This window comes from Heterodontus francisci, unplaced genomic scaffold (assembly GCF_036365525.1).
Source record: "Heterodontus francisci isolate sHetFra1 unplaced genomic scaffold, sHetFra1.hap1 HAP1_SCAFFOLD_1602, whole genome shotgun sequence".
Classification (NCBI taxonomy): domain Eukaryota; kingdom Metazoa; phylum Chordata; class Chondrichthyes; order Heterodontiformes; family Heterodontidae; genus Heterodontus; species Heterodontus francisci.
Window position 1 is genome coordinate 1 of NW_027141663.1, and position 25,768 is coordinate 25,768.

At 52.1% G+C, this 25,768-nt stretch overlaps 1 protein-coding gene across 1 annotated transcript in view; it reads right to left on the reverse strand.

Annotated features, from left to right (window-relative positions):
- Positions 1–276: 276 nt before the first annotated feature.
- LOC137364324 (nck-associated protein 5-like) overlaps positions 277–25,768 on the reverse strand; it is a gene marked incomplete at its 3' end in the record, with an annotated part of 30,783 nt that continues 5,291 nt past the window's right edge. The window contains exons 2-5 of the mRNA XM_068027608.1: positions 4,353–4,496; positions 2,221–2,289; positions 1,471–1,509; positions 277–408 (exon numbers count right to left, since the gene is read on the reverse strand). Coding sequence (XP_067883709.1) covers positions 277–408; positions 1,471–1,509; positions 2,221–2,289; positions 4,353–4,490 — 378 coding nt within the window. The remainder of the gene's footprint in view (positions 409–1,470; positions 1,510–2,220; positions 2,290–4,352; positions 4,497–25,768) is intronic.

Consider the following 25,768-nt stretch of genomic DNA (forward strand, 5'->3'; position numbering starts at 1 on the left):
TCTCTGTAACTGCAACACCAAGAGGCATGTCCTGTAAATAGTTAGCTCAGTGCTGTATAATAGTTTAGCTGTAAGAAAACCCCCACCCGGAAAGACAAGATCGCCGAGCGATTAGTCTCCAGAGGTAAACACCACCGTGACACCCCAATAATGTCCCTGAAGGCGCTGACCGGCCACCAGATAGGGCCCGCGGGAAACAGACCGAGCCTCCCGCCCCCCCCCGCCCCCCCCCCCCCCCCCCCCACAGCCTGCCAGCCTCCCCGACAGTCTCCGTACCTCCGTGTGTGACCCCGGGACGGAGCCCGGTCCGGACTGCAGCCTCTGGCAGAAGGCGGAGCTCAGAACCCGGTTCTGTCTCTCCAGCTCACAGACTTGCTTCTTCAGTTTGATGCATTCTTCCTGCAGGTCCTGGAATCACAGAGAGGGAGCAGCCTGAGTCCCAACGGGGGAGGGGAAGGGAGAGAGGGGGGAGGGAGAGAGTGGCAAGGGAAGCGAGGGGGAAGGGGAGAGGGGTGGAAGGTAAGGGGAGAGGAGAGGGGGTGAAGGGGAGGGGGGAGGGGAAGATGGGAAGGGAGGGGAGAGTGGGGGGGGATGGGAAGGGAGAGAGGGGAAGGGGAGAGGGGTGGAAGGTAAGGGGAGGGGGAGGGAGAGGGGGTGAAGGGGGAGGGGGAAGATGGGAAGGGAGGGGAGAGTGGGGGGGACGGGAAGGGAGTGTGGTGGGGGAGGGAAGAGGGGAAGCGAGGGGAAGGGAGAGGGTGGAAGGTAAGGAGAGGGAGAGGGGGAAGGGGAGAGGGGGGGAAGGTAAGGAGAGGGGGAGGGGAGAGGAGAGGGGTGTGGAAGAGAGGGGGAAGATGGGAAGAGGAAGGGGAGGCGGGGAAGGGGGGGGGGGAATGGGACGGAGGGGGAGAGGGGAGAGGGGGGGGAGGGGGAATGGGACAGATGGGGGATGGGGAGAGGGAGGAGTGGGAGGGGAAGGGAAGGTGGGAGGAGGGGGGAGGGGAAGGGAAGGAGGAAGCGAGGGGAAGGGAGAGGGTGGAAGGTAAGGGGAGGGGAGGGGGAGAGGGGAGGGGGAGAGGGGAGGGGGAAGATGGGAAGGGAGGGGAGAGTGGGGGGGGGAGGGGAAGGGAGAGAGGGGAAGGGAGAGAGGGGGAGGGGAGAGTGGGGGGGGGAAGAGTGGGAAGGGGAGAGGGGTGGAAGGTAAGGAGAGGGGGGTGGGAGAGAGGGGGAAGATGGGAAGAGGAAGGGGAGGCGGGAAGAGGGAGGGGGGAATGGGACAGAGGGGGATGGGGAGAGGAGGGAGGGGGTAGGGGGGATGGGGAGAGGGGGGATGGGGGGAGGGGAGGATGGGGAGAAGGGGGGGAATGGGGGGGAGGGGAGGGAGGATGGGGAGAATGGGCAGAAGTGGGGGGATGGGGAGAAGGGGAACGATAGTGACCAGGAGTGAATTAACAGCAGCGCCAGAATATTTACCTTTTGGTTAAGCAGAGCCTGAACAACGTGAGTCGCCACCTGTGAGAAGAGAGAGGGAGGAGGGGAGAGAGAGGGAGGAGCGAGAGATAGAGGGGGAGAGAGAGAGAGAGAGAGAGACAGGACAGAGAGGAGGAGAGGAGCGAGAGATAGAGGGGGAGAGAGAGAGAGAGAGAGAGAGAGACAGGACAGAGAGAGGGAGGAGCGAGAGATAGAGGGGGAGGAGAGAGAGAGAGAGAGAGAGGAGAGAGACAGGACAGAGAGGAGGAGAGGAGAGAGATAAAATAATCACTGTGTTTGCTCCACTAAAAATGCTCTACAAAGTGACCAAGTTCACGGAGCTACTGGCTAGACTATTCGACTGTAGATGCATCACTGTGAAACCCACCCTCAGTTCCCATCCACCTACTGGCTTTCCTGCACAGCCATCGGGAGTGGGAATTTCAGAACCACACAGCACAGGAGGAGTCCATTCGGCCCGTCGTGCCTGTGCTGGCTCTTTGAAATTAGTACCCCCCTCCCCCCCTCCTGCTCTTTCTCCCACATCCCTGCCAATTTCCCCCCTTCCAGTATTTATCAATTCCCCCCTTTTGAAAGTTACTATTGAATCTGCTTCCACCGCCCTTTCAGGCAGCGCGTTCCAGATCACAGCAACTCCCCGCGGACTACGCAGCCCAGACCCGTCCTCACAAACTCCGTACCACTCTTGTGTGACGAATACGGGCGCGGGATTTACCCCGTCCAGCCACTTACCTCGTCTAGACAGCGTTCGTAAGCGTCCCGCTGAGTGTCGTTGGCCAAAGCTAGGGCTGTGTTTTCCTCCTGGAATCAGAACATTTCAATCTGTCAGGAGGCAGTGCCAGAGAGAGAGAGACACTTGGAAAAACTCTCAGCCCAGTTATATCCAAAACAATGGCACAGAGATTCAACCCATCGGCTCCCTGCCGGTGTTCCTGCTCCACACGAGCCTCCTCCCACTCCCTACTTCATCTCCACCCCCCCCCCCCACCCACTTATATTGATGACCCCCTAGTTCTGGTCTCCCCCCCAAGTGAAAACATCTTCTCTATGTCTACCCGATCGAAACCCATCATCATTTTAAAGAGTTGAATCAGGTCACCCCCTCAGCCTCCTCTTCTCCAGAGAAAAGATCGCTCCTTTCCGTTCCTTTCTCTGTCTGTCTGTCTCTCTCAAATACTCTCTCCCTCTCTGTCTCCCTCTCACTCATTCCCTCACTCACTCTATCTCTCTCCGCCTCTGTTTCTCTCTTTCTCCCCCTCTGTTTCTCACTCTCTCTCTCCCTTTGTTTCTCACTCGCTCTCTCTCTCTCTCTCCTGTTTCTCACTCTCTCTTTCTCCCCCTGTTTCTCACTCTCTCTTTCTCCCCCTCTCTGTTTCTCACTCACTCTTGCTCTCTGTTTCTCTTTTTTAAATTCATTCATGGGATGTGGGCGTTGCTGGCCAGGCCAGCATTTATTGCCCATCCCTAATTGCCCCTTGAGAAGGTGGTGGTGAGCTGCCTTCCTGAACTGCTGCAGTCCATGTGGGGTAGGTACACCCACAGTGCTGTTAGGAAGGGAGTTGCAGGATTTTGACCCAGCGACAGTGAAGGAACGGGCGATATAGTTCCCAGTCAGGATGGTGTGTGACTTGGAGGGGAACTTGCAGGTGGTGGTGTTCCCATACATCTGCTGCCCTTGTTCTTCTAGTTGGTAGAGGTCGCGGGTTTGGAAGGTGCTGTTGAAGGAGCCTTGGTGCATTGCTGCAGTGCATCTTGTAGATGGTACACACTGCTGCCACTGTGCATCGGTGGTGGAGGGAGTGAATGTTTGTAGATGGGGTGCCAATCAAGCGGGCTGCTTTGTCCTGGATGGTTTTTTTTAGATTAGATTAGATTAGAGATACAGCACTGAAACAGGCCCTTCGGCCCACCGAGTCTGTGCCGAACATCAACCACCCATTTATACTAATCCTACACTAATCCCATATTCCTACCAAACATCCCCACCTGTCCCTATATTTCCCTACCACCTACCTATACTAGTGACAATTTATAATGGCCAATTTACCTATCAACCTGCAAGTCTTTTGGCTTGTGGGAGGAAACCGGAGCACCCGGAGGAAACCCACGCAGACACAGGGAGAACTTGCAAACTCCACACAGACAGTACCCGGAATCGAACCCGGGTCCCTGGAGCTGTGAGGCTGCGGTGCTAACCACTGCGCCACTGTGCCGCCCTGTGTCGAGCTTCTTGAGTGTTGTTGGAGCTGCACCCATCCAGGCAATTGGAGAGTATTCCATCACACTCCTGACTTGTGCCTTGTAGATGGTGGACAGGCTTTGGGGAGTCAGGAGGTGAGTCCCTCGCCGCAGGATTCCTAGCTTCTCTCACTCTGTCTCTCTCTCTCTTTCTCACACTGGCAGTGTCACTCTCTGTTTCTCACACACTGGCACTCTGTCTTTCTCTCTCTCTCTCTCTCTTTCACTCTCTCTGCATCTCTCTGTCCCTCTATCTCTCTGTCACTCTCTCTCCCTCTCTGTCTGCCTCCCTGTGGCACCCCCCCCCCCCCACTTTACGAGGTTTCAGTTCAGAACACTCTCCCCACCCCCTCCCCTCCTCCCTCTCCCTGCCCCCCACCTGTCACCAGACCTCAGCGCCCCAGGCTGTCTTAGGCAGCCCAGTCAGTGAGTTCGGAGGCAGACCCAGGGCAGTCAGTTATCACTGAGTGTGTTATGTTGCCCCTGGGCCTGACGAGGAGCACCCAGTCCCTCTGGTCCAGAGACTGGATCCTGTGTACAGTCTGTGACGGACGTGCAGAATGGGACAGGTAGGCCCCCACACTCCCCTCCACATTGTACATTAATGAAGTGACAGAAGCCGTTACCTCGAGTGCTTGGAGCCTGTCGAGAAGCTCGGGTGAGCCGTCAGCACCTGGTCCATCCAACAGCTCTGGCTCCCCACCACCGTCGTCCGGTCTCTCCCGCTGGGCGCGCGGCCTCGGACCCGGCAGGTCCTCCGACATCGTACCCTGCACTGACGCATCGTAAAGCACACGGGTCAGGGTGGGGGGGGGGGGGGGGGGGGGCGGTGTAGCTCTGCTACAAGCGCTCCCCGACACGTTGTAGAGCACGCAGTCGAGACTGTTACACCGAGGGCCCCCCCCCATCTGTCCTCGGGCGCGGACGTTCTCCCCCCGGGGTTTCCTGTGGCCAAAATCTATCCCTCGACCAGACCCAAAAATTAAAAAAAAAAAACCCCAGATCATCCGGTTGTTATCGTGTTGCTGTTTGTGGGATCTTGCTGTGCGCAAATTGGCTGCCCCGTTTCCGACACTGCGACAGTGACCCCACTTCAGGAGTGTTTCCGGGGCAGCGAGGACGTCCTGAGGTATTGAGAAGAGCTGGTGAAAGGGACTGCAAGCTTCAGCCCGCTCACCGTGAAATAATTACAGATCGTCTCGCTGTTTAAAACAAAGAGCTGGGTCTAAATCCGGAACAGAGAGAAAAAGGACAACTGGAGAATCGGGAGGAGGGAGCCGGTTATGTTGCTCTATTTCGGCTGCGCTGAGGTTTTCATTCCCCTGCACCCTGCATTGGATGGAAATATTTGGGATGAGCACCCTGGAATGAAGACTTTTGTCAAATTCCTTTCCAAGGTGCACATTTGGTTCGCAGCCAGGGCAGCCGATTGTCAACTGCTCGTTTCAACCTCAGGATTTAACCTCGAACGTAGCTGAGTAGAGGTGAGCAAGCATCGTGAGAGGTACAGCACGGGAGTTAGATACAGAGTAAAGCTCCCTCTATACTGTCCCCCATCAAACACACCCCAGGACAGGTACAGTACGGGGGGTTAGATACAGAGTAAATCTCCCTCTACACTGTCCCCCATCACACACTCCCCAGGACAGGTACAGTACGGGGGTTAGATACAGAGTAAATCTCCCTCTACACTGTCCCCATCAAACACTCCCAGGACAGGTACAGTACGGGGGTTAGATACAGAGTAAATCTCCCTCTCCACTGTCCCCATCACACACTCCCAGGACAGGTACAGTACGGGGGGTTAGGTACAGAGTAAATCTCCCTCTACACTGTCCCCATCAAACACTCCCAGGACAGGTACAGTACGGGAGTTAGATACAGAGTAAAGCTCCCTCTACACTGTCCCCCATCAAACACTCCCAGGACAGGTACAGTACGGGGGGTTAGATACAGAGTAAAGCTCCCTCTACACTGTCCCCATCAAACACTCCCAGGACAGGTACAGTACGGGGGTTAGATACAGAGTAAAGCTCCCTCTACACTGTCCCCCATCAAACACTCCCAGGACAGGTACAGTACGGGGGGTTAGATACAGAGTAAAGCTCCCTCTACACTGTCCCCATCAAACACTCCCAGGACAGGGACAGTACGGGAGTTAGATACAGAGTAAAGCTCCCTCTACACTGTCCCCATCAAACACTCCCAGGACAGGTACAGTACGGGGGGTTAGATACAGAGTAAAGCTCCCTCTACACTGTCCCCATCAAACACTCCCAGGACAGGTACAGTACGGGGGGTTAGATACAGAGTAAAGCTCCCTCTCCACTGTCCCCATCAAACACTCCCAGGACAGGTACAGTACTGGGATTGGCTGGGCAATTTGGAGCACATCCTGCCAGCAATCAGGGGGAGCAGCTGCACCTGTGCTGCAGCAACTGCAGAGTGGAGAGTGGAGACTGGAGTAATTGGAGAGAGGTGAATGCAGAGTGGAGAGAAACCATCAAGGAAGGCTGCAATTGTTTTGGAGAGGTGGGTGTCAGGGCACCTGAAGAACTCTTAAGTTTGGACTGTTTGTGGGAGGGAGAAGAGGCCGGAAGACTTGGGTGGGGCTGCCAAATCCAGTAGGGGGCCCCTGTATTTGAATTGGTGCTTGCACACAGGGAGCTCCCTGCTTGCTCGGGACAGCTGGAGTTGCCCGGGTGAAGATTTCTTTTGTTAAAATCAGAAGAGGAGAGTACCGGGTGGCTCCAGCCGTCCCAGGCGAAGAAGCCTCCCCCAACTGGAAGACAACAAACAGTTTTGGACTAATTGTTATAAAAGTGCTCCAACTGGCAGTTGGATCAAACATCCCTTTCAGCCTTTCTCTTCCTTCCTCCACTCAGTTGCCTCAGTCACCTATCCTCCCCTTTTCCTTTACCATCCTACCCCATCCTCCTCTACTCCCACTCCACCTTGTTTAAAGTTTGCTTTTTTTTTGTTTCAATTGTGTAAATTTGCTTTGCTTCTAGGGGGTGGACGTAGCTCTTAGACCCCATGGCAAGCCCTCCTTAGCCGGTGGCGGGGCCTTCCCGTACATATGCTGCTGCGGCTGCTGCAGCTGCACCTGTTGCCCCGTCACCATTTGCTTTATTAACATCGAAGCATGGGGTCAAGAGCTACGTCCACCCGAACATGACGATAGGGCCATGTGTGAAAGCAATGGCCGAGGTTGTCGGCCCTTCGGCCATTGTTGCAGCCTCTAAAATGTACGGGAAGGCAGTGTTATTCCTGAAGACCGAGCGGGCGGTGTCCCTGGCTCTGAGCAAGGGGCTCACCGTGGGTGGGACCTTTCTGCCAGTGGCCCCCCTGGAGGCCACTGCGCAAAGGCTCATTCTATCCAATGTCCCGCCCTTCATTCCTGGTGAGCTCCTCCTTCCCCACCTGCACCATCTGGGGGAGGTAAAGACGGGGCTCACCCCAGTCCCGCTCGGTCTTCGGGAGAACAGCCTCCGACACGTGTACTCCTTCCGCCGCTAGTTATTCATGCAGCTGGCGCGGGAGGAGGTTACAGAGGGCCACTTTAATGTAGAGTTCCAGGGGACGGCCTACCGCGTCTTCTGGACCTTGGACGGGGTGCGGTGCCATGTCTGTAAGGGGGTGGGGCATGTTCGTAAGAACTGCCCCAACCTCCCGGCTGCCAATTGCAACTCGGCGGCCCGGGGTGGCGACGCTGCACCTCCTCCCACCCCCCCTACACCACCACCAGATACCATTCAGTCGGTACCGGAGGCTGTGGTTTTCACGGCCTCCGGCAGGGAGAGGGGTGCCCCCCCAAGTGGAAGGAAGGCGCGGAGGAGAAATAAACATCAAGAGGCGCGTCCCCTAGACACCATGACACTCCCTGAGTCTGAGCTCAGCCCAAGGCCCGATCTCGGGGAGTCAACTTGCCCCAGGGCTGGGCTCAGGCCCAGGGTGAATAAAAAAAGAGTGCGGAGGCCTCTGATGACATGGAGGTCTCTGAGCCTCCGCACCCGACTGGGAAAAAGAGGAGAAGGCACCCCTCCACTGAGGTAACAAGGGGCCCTGAGGCGCAGGGTCCATCTGTTGGAGGGGAGCTGTCTCCTGTTTCGGGTCCCCAGGTTTCCCCGACCGCCACCACCAAGGCTACAAAGTCCGGGCAGGAGCTCCCTATTCCTCAGGATGGAGTGGAGGGGGAGACACCTGTACATGTGGCCCCTCCAGGGGAAGCCAGTGGAGCTCTGCTTGTTGTGGGGGAGCCTGGGGACGCCGCCCATTCTGCCACTGGGTCGGGTGCCCTGAATAACCCGACCCGGTTATAACCGAGAATGCTGCCCCATCTGCTGGGCCTGTGGGTGCTGGCGGAGCGGGAGATGGCCTCCTCTATCCGCCTCCGGTCTCGGCTCCGGCTGGATTTCCGGAGTCGGGAACTTCTGTCTCCCCTGGACCACTCATTGGCCTGGGGACGGAGGTGGAGGGCGGTCCTGAACTGCTGGCGCCCACAGGCTCCAGTTTCACAATAGAACCCAGAGAGGACTCCTCCGCCATCGATCCTGGGGGTGGGATCGTGACGGAGGCGGGATCAGCTGGCGCGGCCGGGACGTCCGCACCACCATGTATGGTGGATGTGTCGGTCGCTGGCGGTGACGACCTGGAGGAGGATGGGGATTTGGTGTGGGGCACGGAGGATGACCTTGATTCCATCGCCAGTGAGGTGGTGGAGTCCCTCGTGCCTCCCATTGAATCTCCTCTCATCCCCACGGCGGAACTCCGGGATTTTCTCGTGGCTTGCAGGGGTTGCCGCGATAAAGTTCAGCTGGCCCTCGGCCGTTGGTCGAATCTGGCGCTGATCATACAGTCCGTCCGTGCCGCCCTGAAGAAAGCGGGCAAGCGCGCGAGCGTGAAACTGGTTGAGAGGCGCCGTTTTAATATGTTCCTCAATGGGTTGCTGGGGGAGTGGAAGGCCAGGTACACTTCCACTCCCTCCTCACAGTGAGCTGTTGGTGACGGGTTTTAAGTATCTTTTGACATGAAGATAACCATAGCCAGCCTCAACATCAACGGCAGCAGGGGGTCTCACCGCAGATTTCACAATCTGAGTCCTCAGGGAAGGGAGATACGCGGTGAGCTTTCTGCAGGAAACCCACATCGTTCCGGGAGACGAAGCCACCTGGCTCCTGGAGTGGCAGGGTGGGGTCTACATGAGTCACCTCACCCCTATTTCTAGTGGGGTGGCTATCTTGTTGGCCCCGACTTTTCAGCCGGAGATCTTGGGGGTCAAGGAGCTAGTGCCGGGCCGCTTGCTCCACCTTGCCGTTCGCCTGGGTAGTGTGCCGCTCCACTTTGTGAACGTGTACGCGCCCAGGCTCGGCGCGTTGCAAGCGCGCTTCTTTGAAGAAGTGTCCGCTCTCTTGAGCTCCATCGATAGCGGCGAGTGCATCATCCTCGGGGGGGATTTTAACTGCACCCTCGAGGTGGGGGATCGCTCCGGTCCCCAGCGCGGCCAAGCGTCGGTGGAGAAGTTGAGGGGACTGATCAGCTCCCTTAACTTGGTGGACGTCTGGCGGAATCTCCATCCCGACTCCAGTTCCTTCACGTGGAGGTCTGGAGGAGGAGGGTTGCGAATCAATAGATTGGAGGCTCCGCTCACGTTGGCGGAGCTGACCGGCGCCCTCCACCAGCTCTCGAGGGGCAAATCCCCAGGGCTGGATGGGTTGACTGTGGAGTTCCGCAGGGCGTTCTGGGACGTCCTGGGGGACGATTACGCGCAAGTCCTGGGGGAAAGCCTGGCGACCGGGGAGATGCCCCTCTCGTGGCGCAGGGCGGTCATTGTCCTACTGCCGAAGAGGGGCGATCTCCGCCTGCTTAAAAACTGGCGTCCGGTCTCCCTCCTCAGCACGGATTATAAGATCTTTGCCCGGGCTATGTCTACCCGCCTGGGCTCCGTGCTGGCCCACATGATCCACCCCGACCAGTCCGACACGGTCCCGGGCCGGTCCATCCAGGACAACATCCACCTGGTCCGGGACCTGATCCATCTTTCCCAGAGGACTGGTCAGTCGGTCGCCTTTCTCTCCCTCGATCAGGAGAAGGCGTTTGACAGGGTGGATCACGATTACCTTTTCGGGACTCTGTGCGCTTTCGGACTCGGGCAGCATTTTGTGGCCTGGGTCTGACTTTTATACGCCGCCGCAGAGTGTCTAGTCAAAGTTAACGGGTCCTTGACGGCGCCCCTTCGCTTTGGGAGAGGAGTGCGTCAGGGATGCCCCATGTCCGGCCAATTGTATACCATCTGCGTGGAGCCCTTCCTGTGCCTGCTTCGCAGGAGGTCGATGGGATTGGCTCTGCGCGAGCCGGCCATGCGGGTCGTCCTCTCGGCTTACGCCAAAGACGTGCTCCTCGTGGTCACAGATCCCGTTGACTTGCGGAGGATGCACGACTGCCAGCAGACCTTTTCTGCCGCGTCCTCCGCGAGGATCAATTGGGAGAAATGTTCCGGACTCCTGGTGGGTCAGTGGCGGGTGGACTCCCTGCCGGAGGAGATGACACCTTTTGTGTGGAGCACCACGCACCTCCTCGATCTGGGAGTCCACCTTAGCCCCGCTGAGGAAGCCTGGCCGGCAAACTGGCAGGAGTTGGAGGCGAAAGTCACCACTCGGCTGGGGCACTGGACAGGACTGCTCCGAGTGCTTTCCTACAGGGGCCGAGCGCTGGTCATAAACCAACTGGTGGCCTCCATGCTGTGGTACCGGTTGGTTACTTTAGCCCCGCCCCCTGCATTCGCCACCAAGATCCAGAAGAAACTCGTTGATTTCTTCTGGGGCAAGAGGAAACACTGGGTCTCTGCTGCGGTCCTGAGTCTCCCGATTGAGGAGGGCGGTCAGTCGCTGGTGTGCGTCCGCACCCAGGCTGCGACTCTCCGCCTTCGGACCCTGCAGAGATACCTGTACGTCGAGCGTCCTCCCAGATGGTGTGCGCTGGTGACAAAAGAACAAAGAACAAAGAACAGTACAGCACAGGAACAGGCCATTCGGCCCTCCAAGCCTGCGCCGATCTTGATGCCTGCGGAAACTAACACCTTCTGCACTTCCGGGGCCCATATCCCTCTATTCCCTTCCTATTCATATATTTGTCAAGATGTCTCTTAAACGTCGCTATCGTATCTGCTTACACCACCTCCCCCGGCAGCAAGTTCCAGGCACTCACCACCCTCTGTGTAAAGAACTTGCCTCGCACATCCCCTCTAAACTTTGCCCCTCGCACCTTAAACCTATGTCCCCTAGTAACTGACTCTTCCACCCTGGGAAAAAGCTTCTGACTATCCACTCTGTCCGTGCCGCTCATAACTTTGTAAACCTCTATCATGTCGCCCACCCACCTCCGTCGTTCCAGTGAAAACAATCCAAGTTTTTCCAACCTCTCCTCATAGCTAATACCCTCCAGACCAGGCAACATCCTGGTAAACCTCCTCTGTACCCTCTCCAAAGCCTCCACGTCCTTCTGGTAGTGTGGCGACCAGAATTGCACGCAATATTCTAAGTGTGGCCTAACTAAGGTTCTGTACAGCTGCAACATGACTTGCCAATTTTTATACTCTATGCCCCGACCGATGAAGGCAAGCATGCCATATGCCTTCTTGACTACCTTATCCACCTGCGTTGCCACTTTCAGTGACCTGTGGACCTGTACGCCCAGATCTCTCTGCCTGTCAATACTCCTAAGGGTTCTGCCATTTACTGTATACCTCCCGCCAGCATTAGACCTTCCAAAATGCATTACCTCACATTTGTCCGGATTAAACTCCATCTGTCATTTCTCCGCCCAAGTCTCCAACCGATCTATATCCTGCTGTATCCTCTGACAATCCTCATCATTATCCGCAACTCCACCAACCTTTGTGTCGTCCGCAAACTTACTCATCATACCAGCTGCATTTTCCTCCAAATCATTTATATATACTACAAACAGCAAAGGTCCCAGCACTGATCCCTGTGGAACACCACTAGTCACATCCCTCCATTCAGAAAAACACCCTTCCACTGCTACCCTCTGTCTTCTGTGACCGAGCCAGTTCTGTATCCGTCTTGCCAGCTCACCTCTGATCCCGTGCGACGTATTTTTTCCGCCAGTGTCACTGTGTTCAAGACGACACGTAGCTCCCGGTGGAGTCCGTTAACCGCACCTCTCTGAGGGAGTTGCCTGTCTTTTACCGGGATCTATTCCGAGTCTGGAACATGGTCGCCTCCAGTCAGGGTGCTCCTCCGCCGGCGGAGGAGAGCGCCTCGGCTTTCCGGGCGGCCGACTCCGGGGACGGTCCGGCGGGCGGAGGAGTAGCCGAAACCCCCGGGACGCCCATCACTGCGGGTGGCGAGGGGGCTCGGGAGTGTGGAGCGCTTCCGGCCGAGCTGACCCCAGTTCGGCCGGAACTGCTCATTGGACCCAAGCCCCGAAACCCTCCTCGGGAGCCGACCCCGCACAACCCGAGCCGCCTCTCGGAAATGCCCTCCGTGCCATTCCAATCGGTGCGGAGGGGTTTCCTGTACGGGCTGCTCCTGCACACTCTCCACTTCCTCGCCCTCATCAGCCGGCCGGACACACCCTGGCGGTCCGCGTTGCCATCTGGCAGCGAGGGGAAACCCCGATGGAGGTCTCTCTACGCGGGAGTCTTCCCCCTTTACATCGGGGACCTGGGGTGGAGGGTGCTGCACAGAGCAGTCCCGTGCAATAGACTTTTAAGTAGGTTCACGGACTCCCAGGCCACCTGTACTTTCTGCGGCCTGGACGAGTCCGTGTTCCATGTATATATGGAGTGTGCGAGGTTGCAGCCCCTATTTGAGTATCTGAAGGGGCTGCTCCTCAAGTTCTGGCTGCACTTCAGTCCCACGCTCCTGATCTTTGGGCACCCGGTGCGGAGGGGCTCGGGCCGGGAGGAGGATCTCCTCGTCGGTCTGCTCCTGGGCCTGGCCAAGGTGGCAATTCACAGGTCCAGGTTGCGGGCTGTCGGGGGGTCCGTCCTCCCCGATTGCCTGCCCCTCTTCCGCGGTTACGTTCGCGCCCGGGTGTCCCTGGAAAAGGAGCATGCGGTGTCCGCCGGTACGCTTGAGGCCTTCCGCGACCGGTGGGCACCGCAGGGACTGGAGTGCATTGTCGACGCCGAGAATGGCATTTTAATTTGAGTTTTGGTTTATTTTTTCTGTTTTAATAAAGTTATTTTTGTAAATATGTATATAAAGGGGGCCTGAGGAATAAAGGCCCCCTCAACATGGAAAATATAAAAGGGCCCTGGGGTATAAAGGCCACCTTAAAGAAAAAAAAAGAGAAAGAAAAAACGGGGGTTAGATACAGAGTAAAGCTCCCTCAACACTGTTCTGACAACAACTTGCATTCCCAAAGCAATTCACAGACAGTTAATTACTTAGAGTGTGGTCACCGTTGTAATTTTGGAAACACAGAGGATAATGTGTGCACAGCAGGATCCCACAAACGGCAATGTGATAATGACCTGATAACTGCTTTTGTGATGTTGGCTGAGGGATAAATATTCCTTGGGCCACCGGTGAGAACTAGCCCCCCCTCCCCCAAAATTCTCTTCTTTCAAACAGCGGCAGTGGGATCTTTTACATCCACCTGGGAGGTTCAGCATCTCACACAGTGCGGGGTCCCTCAGTACTGACCCTCCGACAGTGCGGCACTCCCTCAGTACTGACCCTCCGACAGTGCGGGGCTCCCTCAGCACTGACCCTCCGACAGTGCGGGGCTCCCTCAGTACTGACCCTCCGACAGTGCGGGGCTCCCTCTGCACTGACTCTCCGACAGTGCGGCACTTCCACAGTACTGACCCTCCGACAGTGCGGCGCTCCCTCAGTATTGACCCTCCGACAGTGCGGCGCTCCCTCAGCACTGACCCTCCGACAGTGCGGCGCTCCCTCAGCACTGACCCTCCGACAGTGCGGGGCTCCCTCAGTACTGACCCTCCGACAGTGCGGCACTCCCTCAGTACTGACCCTCCGACAGTGCGGCACTCCCTCAGCACTGACCCTCCGACAGAGCCGGACTCCCTCAGTACTGACCCTCCGACAGTGGAAACAGTTTGACCCCCTTTAACCTTCTCTGCTCTAAGGAGAACAATCCCAGCTTCTCCCAGTCTCTGCCCTCTCCGTGAGAGACATCGCCTTGCGGATAACTGCACACAATGATGTATTTTGCAGCTGGGGAGAGTCCTTACCTTGAGAAGCGGTGCAGGAACGCTGGTCTCGGCTTTACACACAGCTAGCTGTGATACTGACACCAAGTGGGGAGGCCAGGATACAGAGAGACAGCGAGCATCACCACTTGGGGAGATCAGGGCCCCGGGTTTTTCTCCCAGCACTGACTCCCTGCTTGTGCAGGAGACGACAGTACCACTGCTGTGTCGGTGAAGTGCCTGCGACAGAGTCCCACAGAGAGAGAGAGAGAGAGAGAGCAGTCACTAACCTCTCAGACTAGTTCTCTCTCTCTCTCTCTCTGTCCCTCTCTCTCTCTCTCTCTCTCTCAGTCTCTCTTTCTGTCTCTCTCCCTTTGTCTCTCCCCCCCGTCTCTCTCTCTCTCCCCCCACCCCGTCTCTCTCTCTCCCTCTTTGTCTCTCCCTCTCTTTGTCTCTCCTTCTCCCTTTCTCTCTCTCCCTCCCTCTTTTTGTCTCCCCCTCCCTCTCTCCTTCTGCCTCTCCCTTTCCCTGTTTTGTGTCTCAGTCTCTCCCTCTGTCACCTTCTCTCAGTCCGCCTCCTGACGAGTGTTCGCTCTGCCCCTCTCAGCCTCTCTCTCTCTCTCTGCTCTCCGGAGTAGTCGGAATTGCCTCCCTCTGAGTCGGTCTGGTGCCGTGCTCTGTCAGACATTGTCCTCTCTCATTTCTCTCTGTCTCCCACAGCCCACATTCCCCCCTCCCTCCCTCCCCCACTCCCCCACCCCCCCCCACCACCTCGTCACCTCTCCGTGCTTCCTGAACCGACAGCAGGAGTTGATAACAGCATTGTGTTTGTGCAGCTCGCCTGCAGAGCTTTTCTTTACAACAGGATCAGTCCTCGACGTGCTCTGCCTCGCTCTGAATATCCTCCAACATCTGCTGCTGTTGCAGGCAGGGTGTTGGCAGCACCAGAACACCTCGCCCCGCAGAGGAGGACAGCAAGGTGTTGTGGGGGGGGGGGGTGAGGGGGGTGGGGGGCAGGGGGTTTAATCCTGAACAGGGTGTGCTGAGGGGAGGTGGCGGAGGAAGGAGAGTCTAGTCCCCAGGGGGAGGAGGCTGGGAGGAGTTTGTCTCAGTGGGAGAGGTGAGACGTTCCACAATGGGAAGGGTTTAACAATGGGCCAACAGCAGTCTGGCTGCATCCGTGTGCCTCAGGTATCACCGTGGGTCAGAGGGACAATGGGTTTCAGCAGGACAGGAGGGAGCGTCCTCCCCTCCCCCTCCCCTTACCCCGCACCCCTCTCCAACCATCAGAACACACAGACACAGACGGGCAGAGACACACAGACAGCAGACAGACAGGCAGAGACACACAGACAGACACAAACAAACAGACACAGACGGGCAGAGACACACAGACAGACACAAACAAACAGACACAGACGGGCAGAGACATACAGACAGACACAAACAAACAGACACAGACGGGCAGAGACACACAGACAGACACAAACAAACAGACACAGACAGGCAGAGACACACAGACAGACACAAACAAACAGACACAGATGGGCAGAGACATACGGACAGCAGACAGACAGGCAGAGGCACACAGACACAAAGACACAGAGAGACAGAGACAGACAGGCAGAGACAGATACATACACACAGACAGAGACAGACACAGAGACAGGCAGAGACACAGAGACAGCCACACACAGACAGACAGAGACACACAGAGAGATACAAACAGATACAGACACAGACAGGCGGAGAGACACACAGACAGCAGACAGACAGGCAGAGGCACACAGACAGAGACAGACAGGCAGAGACAGACACAAACACACAGACAGACAGAGGCACAGACACACACAGGCAGAGACAGACACAGGCAGAGACAGAGAGACGGCCAGACAGACAGAGACACACAAGGACAGACACACATACAGAGAGGCACAGAGAGAGACAGACAGACACACACACACCATCGGCGGCCGTGCCTCCAGCTGCCAGGAGGCCCAAGCTCTGGAATTCCTTCCCAAACCTCTCCGCTTCTCCCTATCTCTCTCTCTCTCTCTCTCGCTCTCTCTCCTCCTTTAAGACGCTCCCTCTTCGGCCGAGCTTTTGGTCGCCTGCCCCTCATATCTCCTTGTGCGGCTCGGGGGATGTGTTTTGACCGTTTACGTTCCCGTGAAGCGCCCTGGGGGATGTGTTACGACATTAAAGGCACTATATAAATGCAGATTATTGTTGTTGAACGAGTCCCACTCCGTTTAAGAACCCACGAGCCTCGAGCAGCTGGCTGACTGGGCCTGACATATGACACCAGGCCTGTCCATGTCGAACAGAGTGAAGCGAGAGTAGATTTCCCTGGGCCTCCGAAGCACAGCTGTCAATGGTCTGTCACCCTTTATATTGCAATCACCGGACCAGCTGTAAAATCACTGGGATTTACACTCGGCTCAAGTTACCCCATAAAGTTCCAGTTCGGACTGGCGCTCCCTTCATGTTGAAACACAGAGGGTGAAATCTGAGCTCAGGCCTCAAACAGACCTGCGTTGAGTGATTGGCCTTGGGTGGAGCTGAAGGGGGCGACGTGGGGCAATTGGTTTAAAATCCTCCTGGCTTGCCATGGCCCCCGAGGCCTGGAACAGGAGGCCTCACCCCTATAGACTGCAACCAATACCTCACCCCTATAGACTGCAACCAATACCTCACCCCTATAGACTGCAACCAATACCTCACCCCTATAGACTGTAACCAATACCTCACCCCTATAGACTGCAACCAATACATCACCCCTATAGACTGCAACCAATACCTCACTCCTATAGACTGTAACCAATACCTCACCCCTATAGACTGCAACCAATACCTCACCCCTATAGATTGCAACCAATACCTCACTCCTAAAGACTGCAACCAATACCTGACTCCTATAGACTGTAACCAATACCTCACCCCTATAGACTGCAACCAATACCTCACCCCTATAGATTGCAACCAATACCTCACTCCTAAAGACTGTAACCAATACCTCACTCCTAAAGACTGTAACCAATACCTCACTCCGAAAGACTGCAACCAATACCTCACTCCTATAGACTGTAACCAATACCTCACTCCTATAGACTGTAACCAATACCTCACTCCTATAGACTGCAACCAATACCTCACCCCTATAGACTGCAACCAATACCTCACTCCTATAGACTGTAACCAATACCTCACTCCTATAGACTGTAACCAATACCTCACCCCGAAAGACTGCAACCAATACCTCACTCCTATAGACTGTAACCAATACCTCACCCCTATAGACTGTAACCAATACCTCACTCCTATAGACTGTAACCAATACCTCACTCCGAAAGACTGTAACCAATACCTCACTCCTATAGACTGTAACCAATACCTCACTCCGATAGACTGTAACCAATACCTCACTCCAATAGACTGTAACCAATACCTCACTCCGAAAGACTGCAACCAATACCTCACTCCTATAGACTGTAACCAATACCTCATCCCTATAGACTGTAATCAATACCTTACTGCTATAGACTGTAACCAATACCTCACCCCTATAGATTGCAACCAATACCTCACTCCTATAGACTGTAACCAATACCTCACCCCTATAGACTGTAACCAATACCTCACCCCTATAGATTGCAACCAATACCTCACTCCTATAGACTGTAACCAATACCTCACCCCGAAAGACTGCAACCAATACCTCACTCCTATAGACTGTAACCAACACCTCACCCCTATAGACTGTAACCAATACCTCATCCCTATAGACTGCAACTAATACCTCACTCCTATAGACTGTAACCAATACCTCACCCCGAAAGACTGCAACCAATACCTCACCCCTATAGACTGTAACCAATACCTCATCCCTATAGACTGTAACCAATACCTCATCCCTATAGACTGCAACTAATACCTCACTCCTATAGACTGTAACCAATACCTCACCCCGAAAGACTGCAACCAATACCTCACCCCTATAGACTGTAACCAATACCTCACTCCTATAGACTGTAACCAATACCTCACCCCTATAGACTGTAACCAATACCTCATCCCTATAGACTGCAACTAATACCTCACTCCTATAGACTGTAACCAATACCTCACCCCGAAAGACTGCAACCAATACCTCACCCCTATAGACTGTAACCAATACCTCACCCCTATAGACTGTAACCAATACCTCACCCCTATAGACTGCAACCAATACCTCACCCCTATAGATTGCAACCAATACCTCACTCCTAAAGACTGTAACCAATACCTCACTCCTAAAGACTGTAACCAATACCTCACTCCGAAAGACTGCAACCAATACCTCACTCCTATAGACTGTAACCAATACCTCACTCCTATAGACTGTAACCAATACCTCACTCCTATAGACTGCAACCAATACCTCACCCCTATAGACTGCAACCAATACCTCACTCCTATAGACTGTAACCAATAACTCACTCCTATAGACTGTAACCAATACCTCACCCCGAAAGACTGCAACCAATACCTCACTCCTATAGACTGTAACCAATACCTCACCCCTATAGACTGTAACCAATACCTCACTCCTATAGACTGTAACCAATACCTCACTCCGAAAGACTGTAACCAATACCTCACTCCTATAGACTGTAACCAATACCTCACTCCGATAGACTGTAACCAATACCTCACTCCAATAGACTGTAACCAATACCTCACCCCTATAGACTGTAACCAATACCTCACCCCTATAGATTGCAACCAATACCTCACTCCTATAGACTGTAACCAATACCTCACCCCGAAAGACTGCAACCAATACCTCACTCCTATAGACTGTAACCAATACCTCACCCCTATAGACTGTAACCAATACCTCATCCCTATAGACTGCAACTAATACCTCACTCCTATAGACTGTAACCAATACCTCACCCCGAAAGACTGCAACCAATACCTCACCCCTATAGACTGTAACCAATACCTCATCCCTATAGACTGTAACCAATACCTCATCCCTATAGACTGCAACTAATACCTCACTCCTATAGACTGTAACCAATACCTCACCCCGAAAGACTGCAACCAATACCTCACCCCTATAGACTGTCACCAATACCTCACTCCTATAGACTGTAACCAATACCTCACCCCTATAGACTGTAACCAATACCTCATCCCTATAGACTGCAACTAATACCTCACTCCTATAGACTGTAACCAATACCTCACCCCGAAAGACTGCAACCAATACCTCACCCCTATAGACTGTAACCAATACCTCACTCCGAAAGACTGTAACCAATACCTCACCCCTATAGACTGTAACCAATACCTCATCCCTATAGACTGCAACCAATACCTCACTCCTATAGACTGTAACCAATACCTCACTCCTATAGACTGTCACCAATACCTCACCCCTATAGACTGTAACCAATACCTCACCCCTATAGATTGCAACCAATACCTCACTCCTATAGACTGTAACCAATACCTCACTCCGAAAGACTGTAACCAATTCCTCACTCCTATAGACTGTAACCAATACCTCATTCCTATAGACTGTAACCAATACCTCACCCCTATAGACTGTAACCAATACCTCACCCCTATAGATTGCAACCAATACCTCACTCCTATAGACTGCAACCAATACCTCACCCCTATAGACTGTAACCAATACCTCACCCCTATAGACTGTAACCAATACCTCACCCCTATAGACTGTAACCAATACCTCACCCTGATAGACTGCAACCAAAACCTCACTCCTATTGACTGTAACCAATACCTCACTCCTATAGACTGTAACCAATACCTCACTCGGAAAGACTGTAACCAAATACCTCATCCCTATAGACTGTAACCAATACCTCACTCGGAAAGACTGTAACCAATACCTCATCCCTATAGACTGTAACCAATACCTCACTCCTATAGACTGTAACCAATACCTCATCCCTATAGACTGTAACCAATATCTCACTCCTATAGACTGTAACCAATACCTCATCCCTATAGACTGTAACCAATACCTCACTCCTATAGACTGTAACCAATCCCTCACCCCTATAAACTGCAACCAATACCTCATCCCTATAGACTGTAACCAATACCTCACTCCTATAGACTGTAACCAATACCTCATCCCTATAGACTGTAACCAATACCTCACTCCTATAGGCTGTAACCAATCCCTCACCCCTATAGACTGCAACCAATACCTCACTCCTATAGACTGATACCAATACCTCACTCCTACAGACTGTAACCAATACCTCACTCCTATAGACTGTAACCAATACCTCACCCCTATAGACTGTAACCAATACCTCACTCCTGCAGACTGTAACCAATACCTCATCCCTATAGACTGTAACCAATACCTCACTCCTACAGACTGTAACCAATACCTCACTCCGAAAGACTGTAACCAATACATCACTCCTATTGACTGTAACCAAAACCTCACTCCGAAAGACTGTAACCAATACCTCACTCCTATAGACTGTAACCAATACCTCACCCCTATAGACTTTAACCAATACCTCATCCCTATAGACTGTAAACAATAACTCACTCCTATAGACTGTAACCAATACCTCACCCCTATAGACTGTAACCAATACTCACTCCTAAAGTCTGTAACCAATACCTCACTCCTATAGACTGTAACCAATACCTCATCCCTCTAGACTGTAACCAATACCTCACTCTTATAGACTGTAACCAATACTCACTCCTAAAGTCTGTAACCAATACCTCACCCCTATAGACTGTAACCAATACTCACTCCTAAAGTCTGTAACCAATACCTCACTCCTATAGACTGTAACCAATATCTCATCCCTCTAGACTGTAACCAATACCTCACTCCTATAGACTGTAACCAATACCTCATCCCTATAGACTGTAACCAATACCTCACTCCTATAGACTTTAACCAATACCTCACCCCTATCGACTAACCAATACCTCACCCCTATAGACTGTAACCAATACCTCACTCCGATAGACTGTAACCAATACCTCACCCCTATAGACTTTAACCAATACCTCATCCCTATAGACTGCAATCAATACCTCACTCCGAAAGACTGCAACCAATACCTCACTCCTATAGACTGTAACCAATACCTCACTCCTATAGACTTTAACCAATACCTCACTCCTATAGACTGTAAACAATACCTCACTCCTATAGACTGTAACCAATACCTCACCCCTCTCGACTGTAACCAATACTCACTCCTAAAGTCTGTAACCAATACCTCACTCCTATAGACTGTAACCAATACCTCATCCCTCTAGACTGTAACCAATACCTCACTCTTATAGACTGTAACCAATACTCACTCCTAAAGTCTGTAACCAATACCTCACCCCTATAGACTGCAACCAATACCTCATCCCTATAGACTGTAACCAATACCTCACTCCTATAGACTGTAACCAATACCTCATCCCTATAGACTGTAACCAATACCTCATCCCTATAGACTGTAACCAATACCTCACTCCTATCGACTGTAACCAATCCCTCACCCCTACAGACTGCAACCAATACCTCACTCCTATAGACTGTAACCAATACCTCACTCCTATAGACTGTAACCAATACCTCACTCCGAAAGACTGTAACCAATACCTCATCCCTATAGACTGCAACCAATACCTCACTCCTATAGACTGTAACCAATACCTCATCCCTATAGACTGTAACCAATACCTCACTCGGAAAGACTGTAACCAATACCTCATCCCTATAGACTGTAACCAATACCTCACTCCTATAGACTGTAACCAATACCTCATCCCTATAGACTGTAACCAATACCTCACTCCTATAGACTGTAACCAATACCTCACCCCTATAGACTGCAACCAATACCTCACCCCTATAGACTGTAACCAATACCTCACCCCTATAGATTGTAACCAATACCTCACTCCTATAGACTGTAACCAATACCTCATCCCTATAGACTGCAACCAATACCTCACTCCTATAGACTGTAACCAATACCTCACTCCTATAGACTGTAACCAATACCTCACTCCTGCAGACTGTAACCAATAACTCACCCCTATAGACTGCAACCAATACCTCACTCCTATAGACTGATACCAATACCTCACTCCTACAGACTGTAACCAATACCTCACTCCGAAAGACTGTAACCAATACCTCATCCCTATAGACTGTAACCAATACCTCACTCCTATAGACTGTAACCAATACCTCACCCCTATAGACTGTAACCAATACCTCACTCCTGCAGACTGTAACCAATACCTCATCCCTATAGACTGTAACCAATACCTCACTCCTACAGACTGTAACCAATACCTCACTCCGAAAGACTGTAACCAATACATCACTCCTATTGACTGTAACCAAAACCTCACTCCGAAAGACTGTAACCAATACCTCACTCCTATAGACTGTAACCAATACCTCACCCCTATAGACTTTAACCAATACCTCATCCCTATAGACTGCAACCAATACCTCAGTCCGAAAGACTGTAACCAATACCTCACTCCTATAGACTGTAACCAATACCTCACCCCTATAGACTTTAACCAATACCTCATCCCTATAGACTGTAAACAATACCTCACTCCTATAGACTGTAACCAATACCTCATCCCTATAGACTGTAAACAATACCTCACTCCTATAGACTGTAACCAATACCTCATCCCTCTAGACTGTAACCAATACCTCACTCTTTTAGACTGTAACCAATACTCACTCCTAAAGTCTGTAACCAATACCTCACCCCTATAGACTGTAACCAATACTCACTCCTAAAGTCTGTAACCAATACCTCACTCCTATAGACTGTAACCAATATCTCATCCCTCTAGACTGTAACCAATACCTCACTCCTATAGACTGCAACCAATACCTCATCCCTATAGACTGTAACCAATACCTCACTCCGATAGACTTTAACCAATACCTCACCCCTATCGACTAACCAATACCTCACCCCTATAGACTGTAACCAATACCTCACTCCTATAGACTGTAACCAATACCTCACCCCTATAGACTAACCAATACCTCACTCCTATAGACTGTAACCAATACCTCACCCCTATAGACTAACCAATACCTCACTCCTATAGACTATAACCAATACCTCACCCCTATAGACTGCAACCAATACCTCACTCCGAAAGACTGTAACCAATACCTCACTCCGATAGACTGTAACCAATACCTCACCCCTATCGACTGTAACCAATACCTCATCCCTATAGACTGCAACCAATACCTCACCCCTATAGACTGCAACCAATACCTCACTCCGAAAGACTGTAACCAATACCTCACTCCTATAGACTGTAACCAATACCTCACCCCTATCGACTGTAACCAATACCTCATCCCTATAGACTGCAACCGATACCTCACCCCTATAGACTGCAACCAATACCTCACTCCGAAAGACTGTAACCAATACCTCACTCCTATAGACTGTAACCAATACCTCATCCCTCCAGACTGTAACCAATACCTCACCCCTATAGACTGTAACCAATACCTCACTCCTATAGACTGTAACCAATACCTCATCCCTCTAGACTGTAACCAATACCTCACCCCGAGAGACTGTAACCAATACTTCACCCCTAGACTGTAATTAATACCTTACTGCTATAGACTGTAACCAATACCTCACCCCTATAGACTGTAACCAATACCTCACTCCGAAAGACTGAAACCAATACCTCATCCCTATAGACTGTAATCAATACCTCACCCCTATAGATTGCAACCAATACCTCACTCCTATAGACTGTAACCAATACCTCACTCCGAAAGACTGTAACCAATACCTCACCCCTATAGACTTTAACTAATACCTCACCCCTATAGACTGTAACCAATACCTCACCCCTATAGACTGTAACCAATACCTCATCCCTCTAGACTGTAACCAATACCTCACCCCTATAGACCGTAACCAATACCTCACCCCGAGAGACTGTAACCAATACTTCACCCCTATAGACTGTAATCAATACCTTACTGCTATAGACTGTAACCAATACCTCACCCCTGTAGACTGCAACCAATACCTCACTCCTATAGACTGTAACCAATACCTCACTCCGAAAGACTGTAACCAATACCTCACCCCTATAGACTGTAACCAATACCTCACTCCTATAGACTGTAACCAATACCTCATCCCTATAGACTGTAACCAATACCTCACTCCTATGGACTGTAACCAATACCTCACCCCGAGAGACTGTAACCAATACCTCATCCCTATAGACTGTAATCAATACCTTACTGCTATAGACTGTAACCAATACCTCATCCCTATCGACTGTAACCAATACCTCACTCCTATAGACTGTAACCAATAACTCACCCCTATAGGCTGCAATGAATACCTCACCCCTATAGGCTGCAACTAATACCTCACTCCTATAGACTGTAACCAATACCTCACCCCTCTAGACTGTAACCAATACCTCACTCCTATAGACTGCAACCAATACCTCATCCCTATAGACTGTAACCAATACCTCACTCCGAAAGACTGTAACCAATACCTCACCCCTATAGACTAACCAATACCTCACTCCTATAGACTGTAACCAATACCTCACCCCTCTAGACTGTAACCAATACCTCACTCCTATAGACTGTAACCAATACCACACTCCTATCGACTGTAACCAATACCTCACTCCTATAGACTGCAACCAATACCTCACCCCTATAGACTAACCAATACCTCACTCTTATAGACTGTAAACAATACCTCACCCCTATAGACTAACCAATACCTCACTCCTATGGATGGTAACCAATACCTCACTCCTATGGACTGCAACCAATACCTCACCCCTATAGACTAACCAATACCTCACTCCTATAGACTGCAACCAATATCTCACCCCTATAGACTAACCAATACCTCACTCCTATAGACTGTAAACAATACCTCACCCCTATATACTAACCAATACCTCACCCCTATAGACTGCAACCAATACCTCACCCCTATAGACTAACCAATACCTCACTCCTATAGACTGTAAACAATACCTCACCCCTATAGACTAACCAATACCTCACCCCTATAGACTAACCAATACCTCACTCCTATAGACTGTAAACAATACCTCACTCCTATAGACTAACCAATACCTCACCCCTATAGACTAACCAATACCTCACTCCTATAGACTGTAAACAATACCTCACTCCTATAGACTAACCAATACCTCACCCCAACAGACTGTAACCAATGTCCTGCTCCCAAACTATTGCAAATGTCTGTGTTGACAGCCTGCAGGAGGGCTGGCCCTGCCCGCAGGTCTGACTGCCTCTGTCACTTTAACACTAGTGCACAGGCAGCTGCCACCCCTTTCCGAATAGTCCTTCCAAATTCACGTTTAGACTAGGAACTGCAGCGGTTCAAGAAAGCAGCTCACCACCACCTTCTCAAGGGCAATTAGGGATGGGAAATAAATGCTGGCCTGGCCAGCGACGCCCACATCCCTGAATGATTAAAAGAAAAACTCCGCAAAGGAGATCACTGCTCCAAGAATATAGGGACTGATTTTTCCAGATCCAACAAGGCCATCCCTGTTCTACTGATCTCAATCCACCTAATTGTCTTCCCTCTACAGTGCTCGTGCAGAAATATCAGTCATGGAACAGTGACTCACTTGCACCACTGCGTCAGAGACTGGATCCCCATAATCCAACCTGACACTCCTGGTGCCAGTACTGAGGGAGTGCCGCACTGTCGGAGGGTCAGTACTGAGGGAGCGCCGCACTGTCAGAGGGTCAGTACTGAGGGAGTGCCACACTGT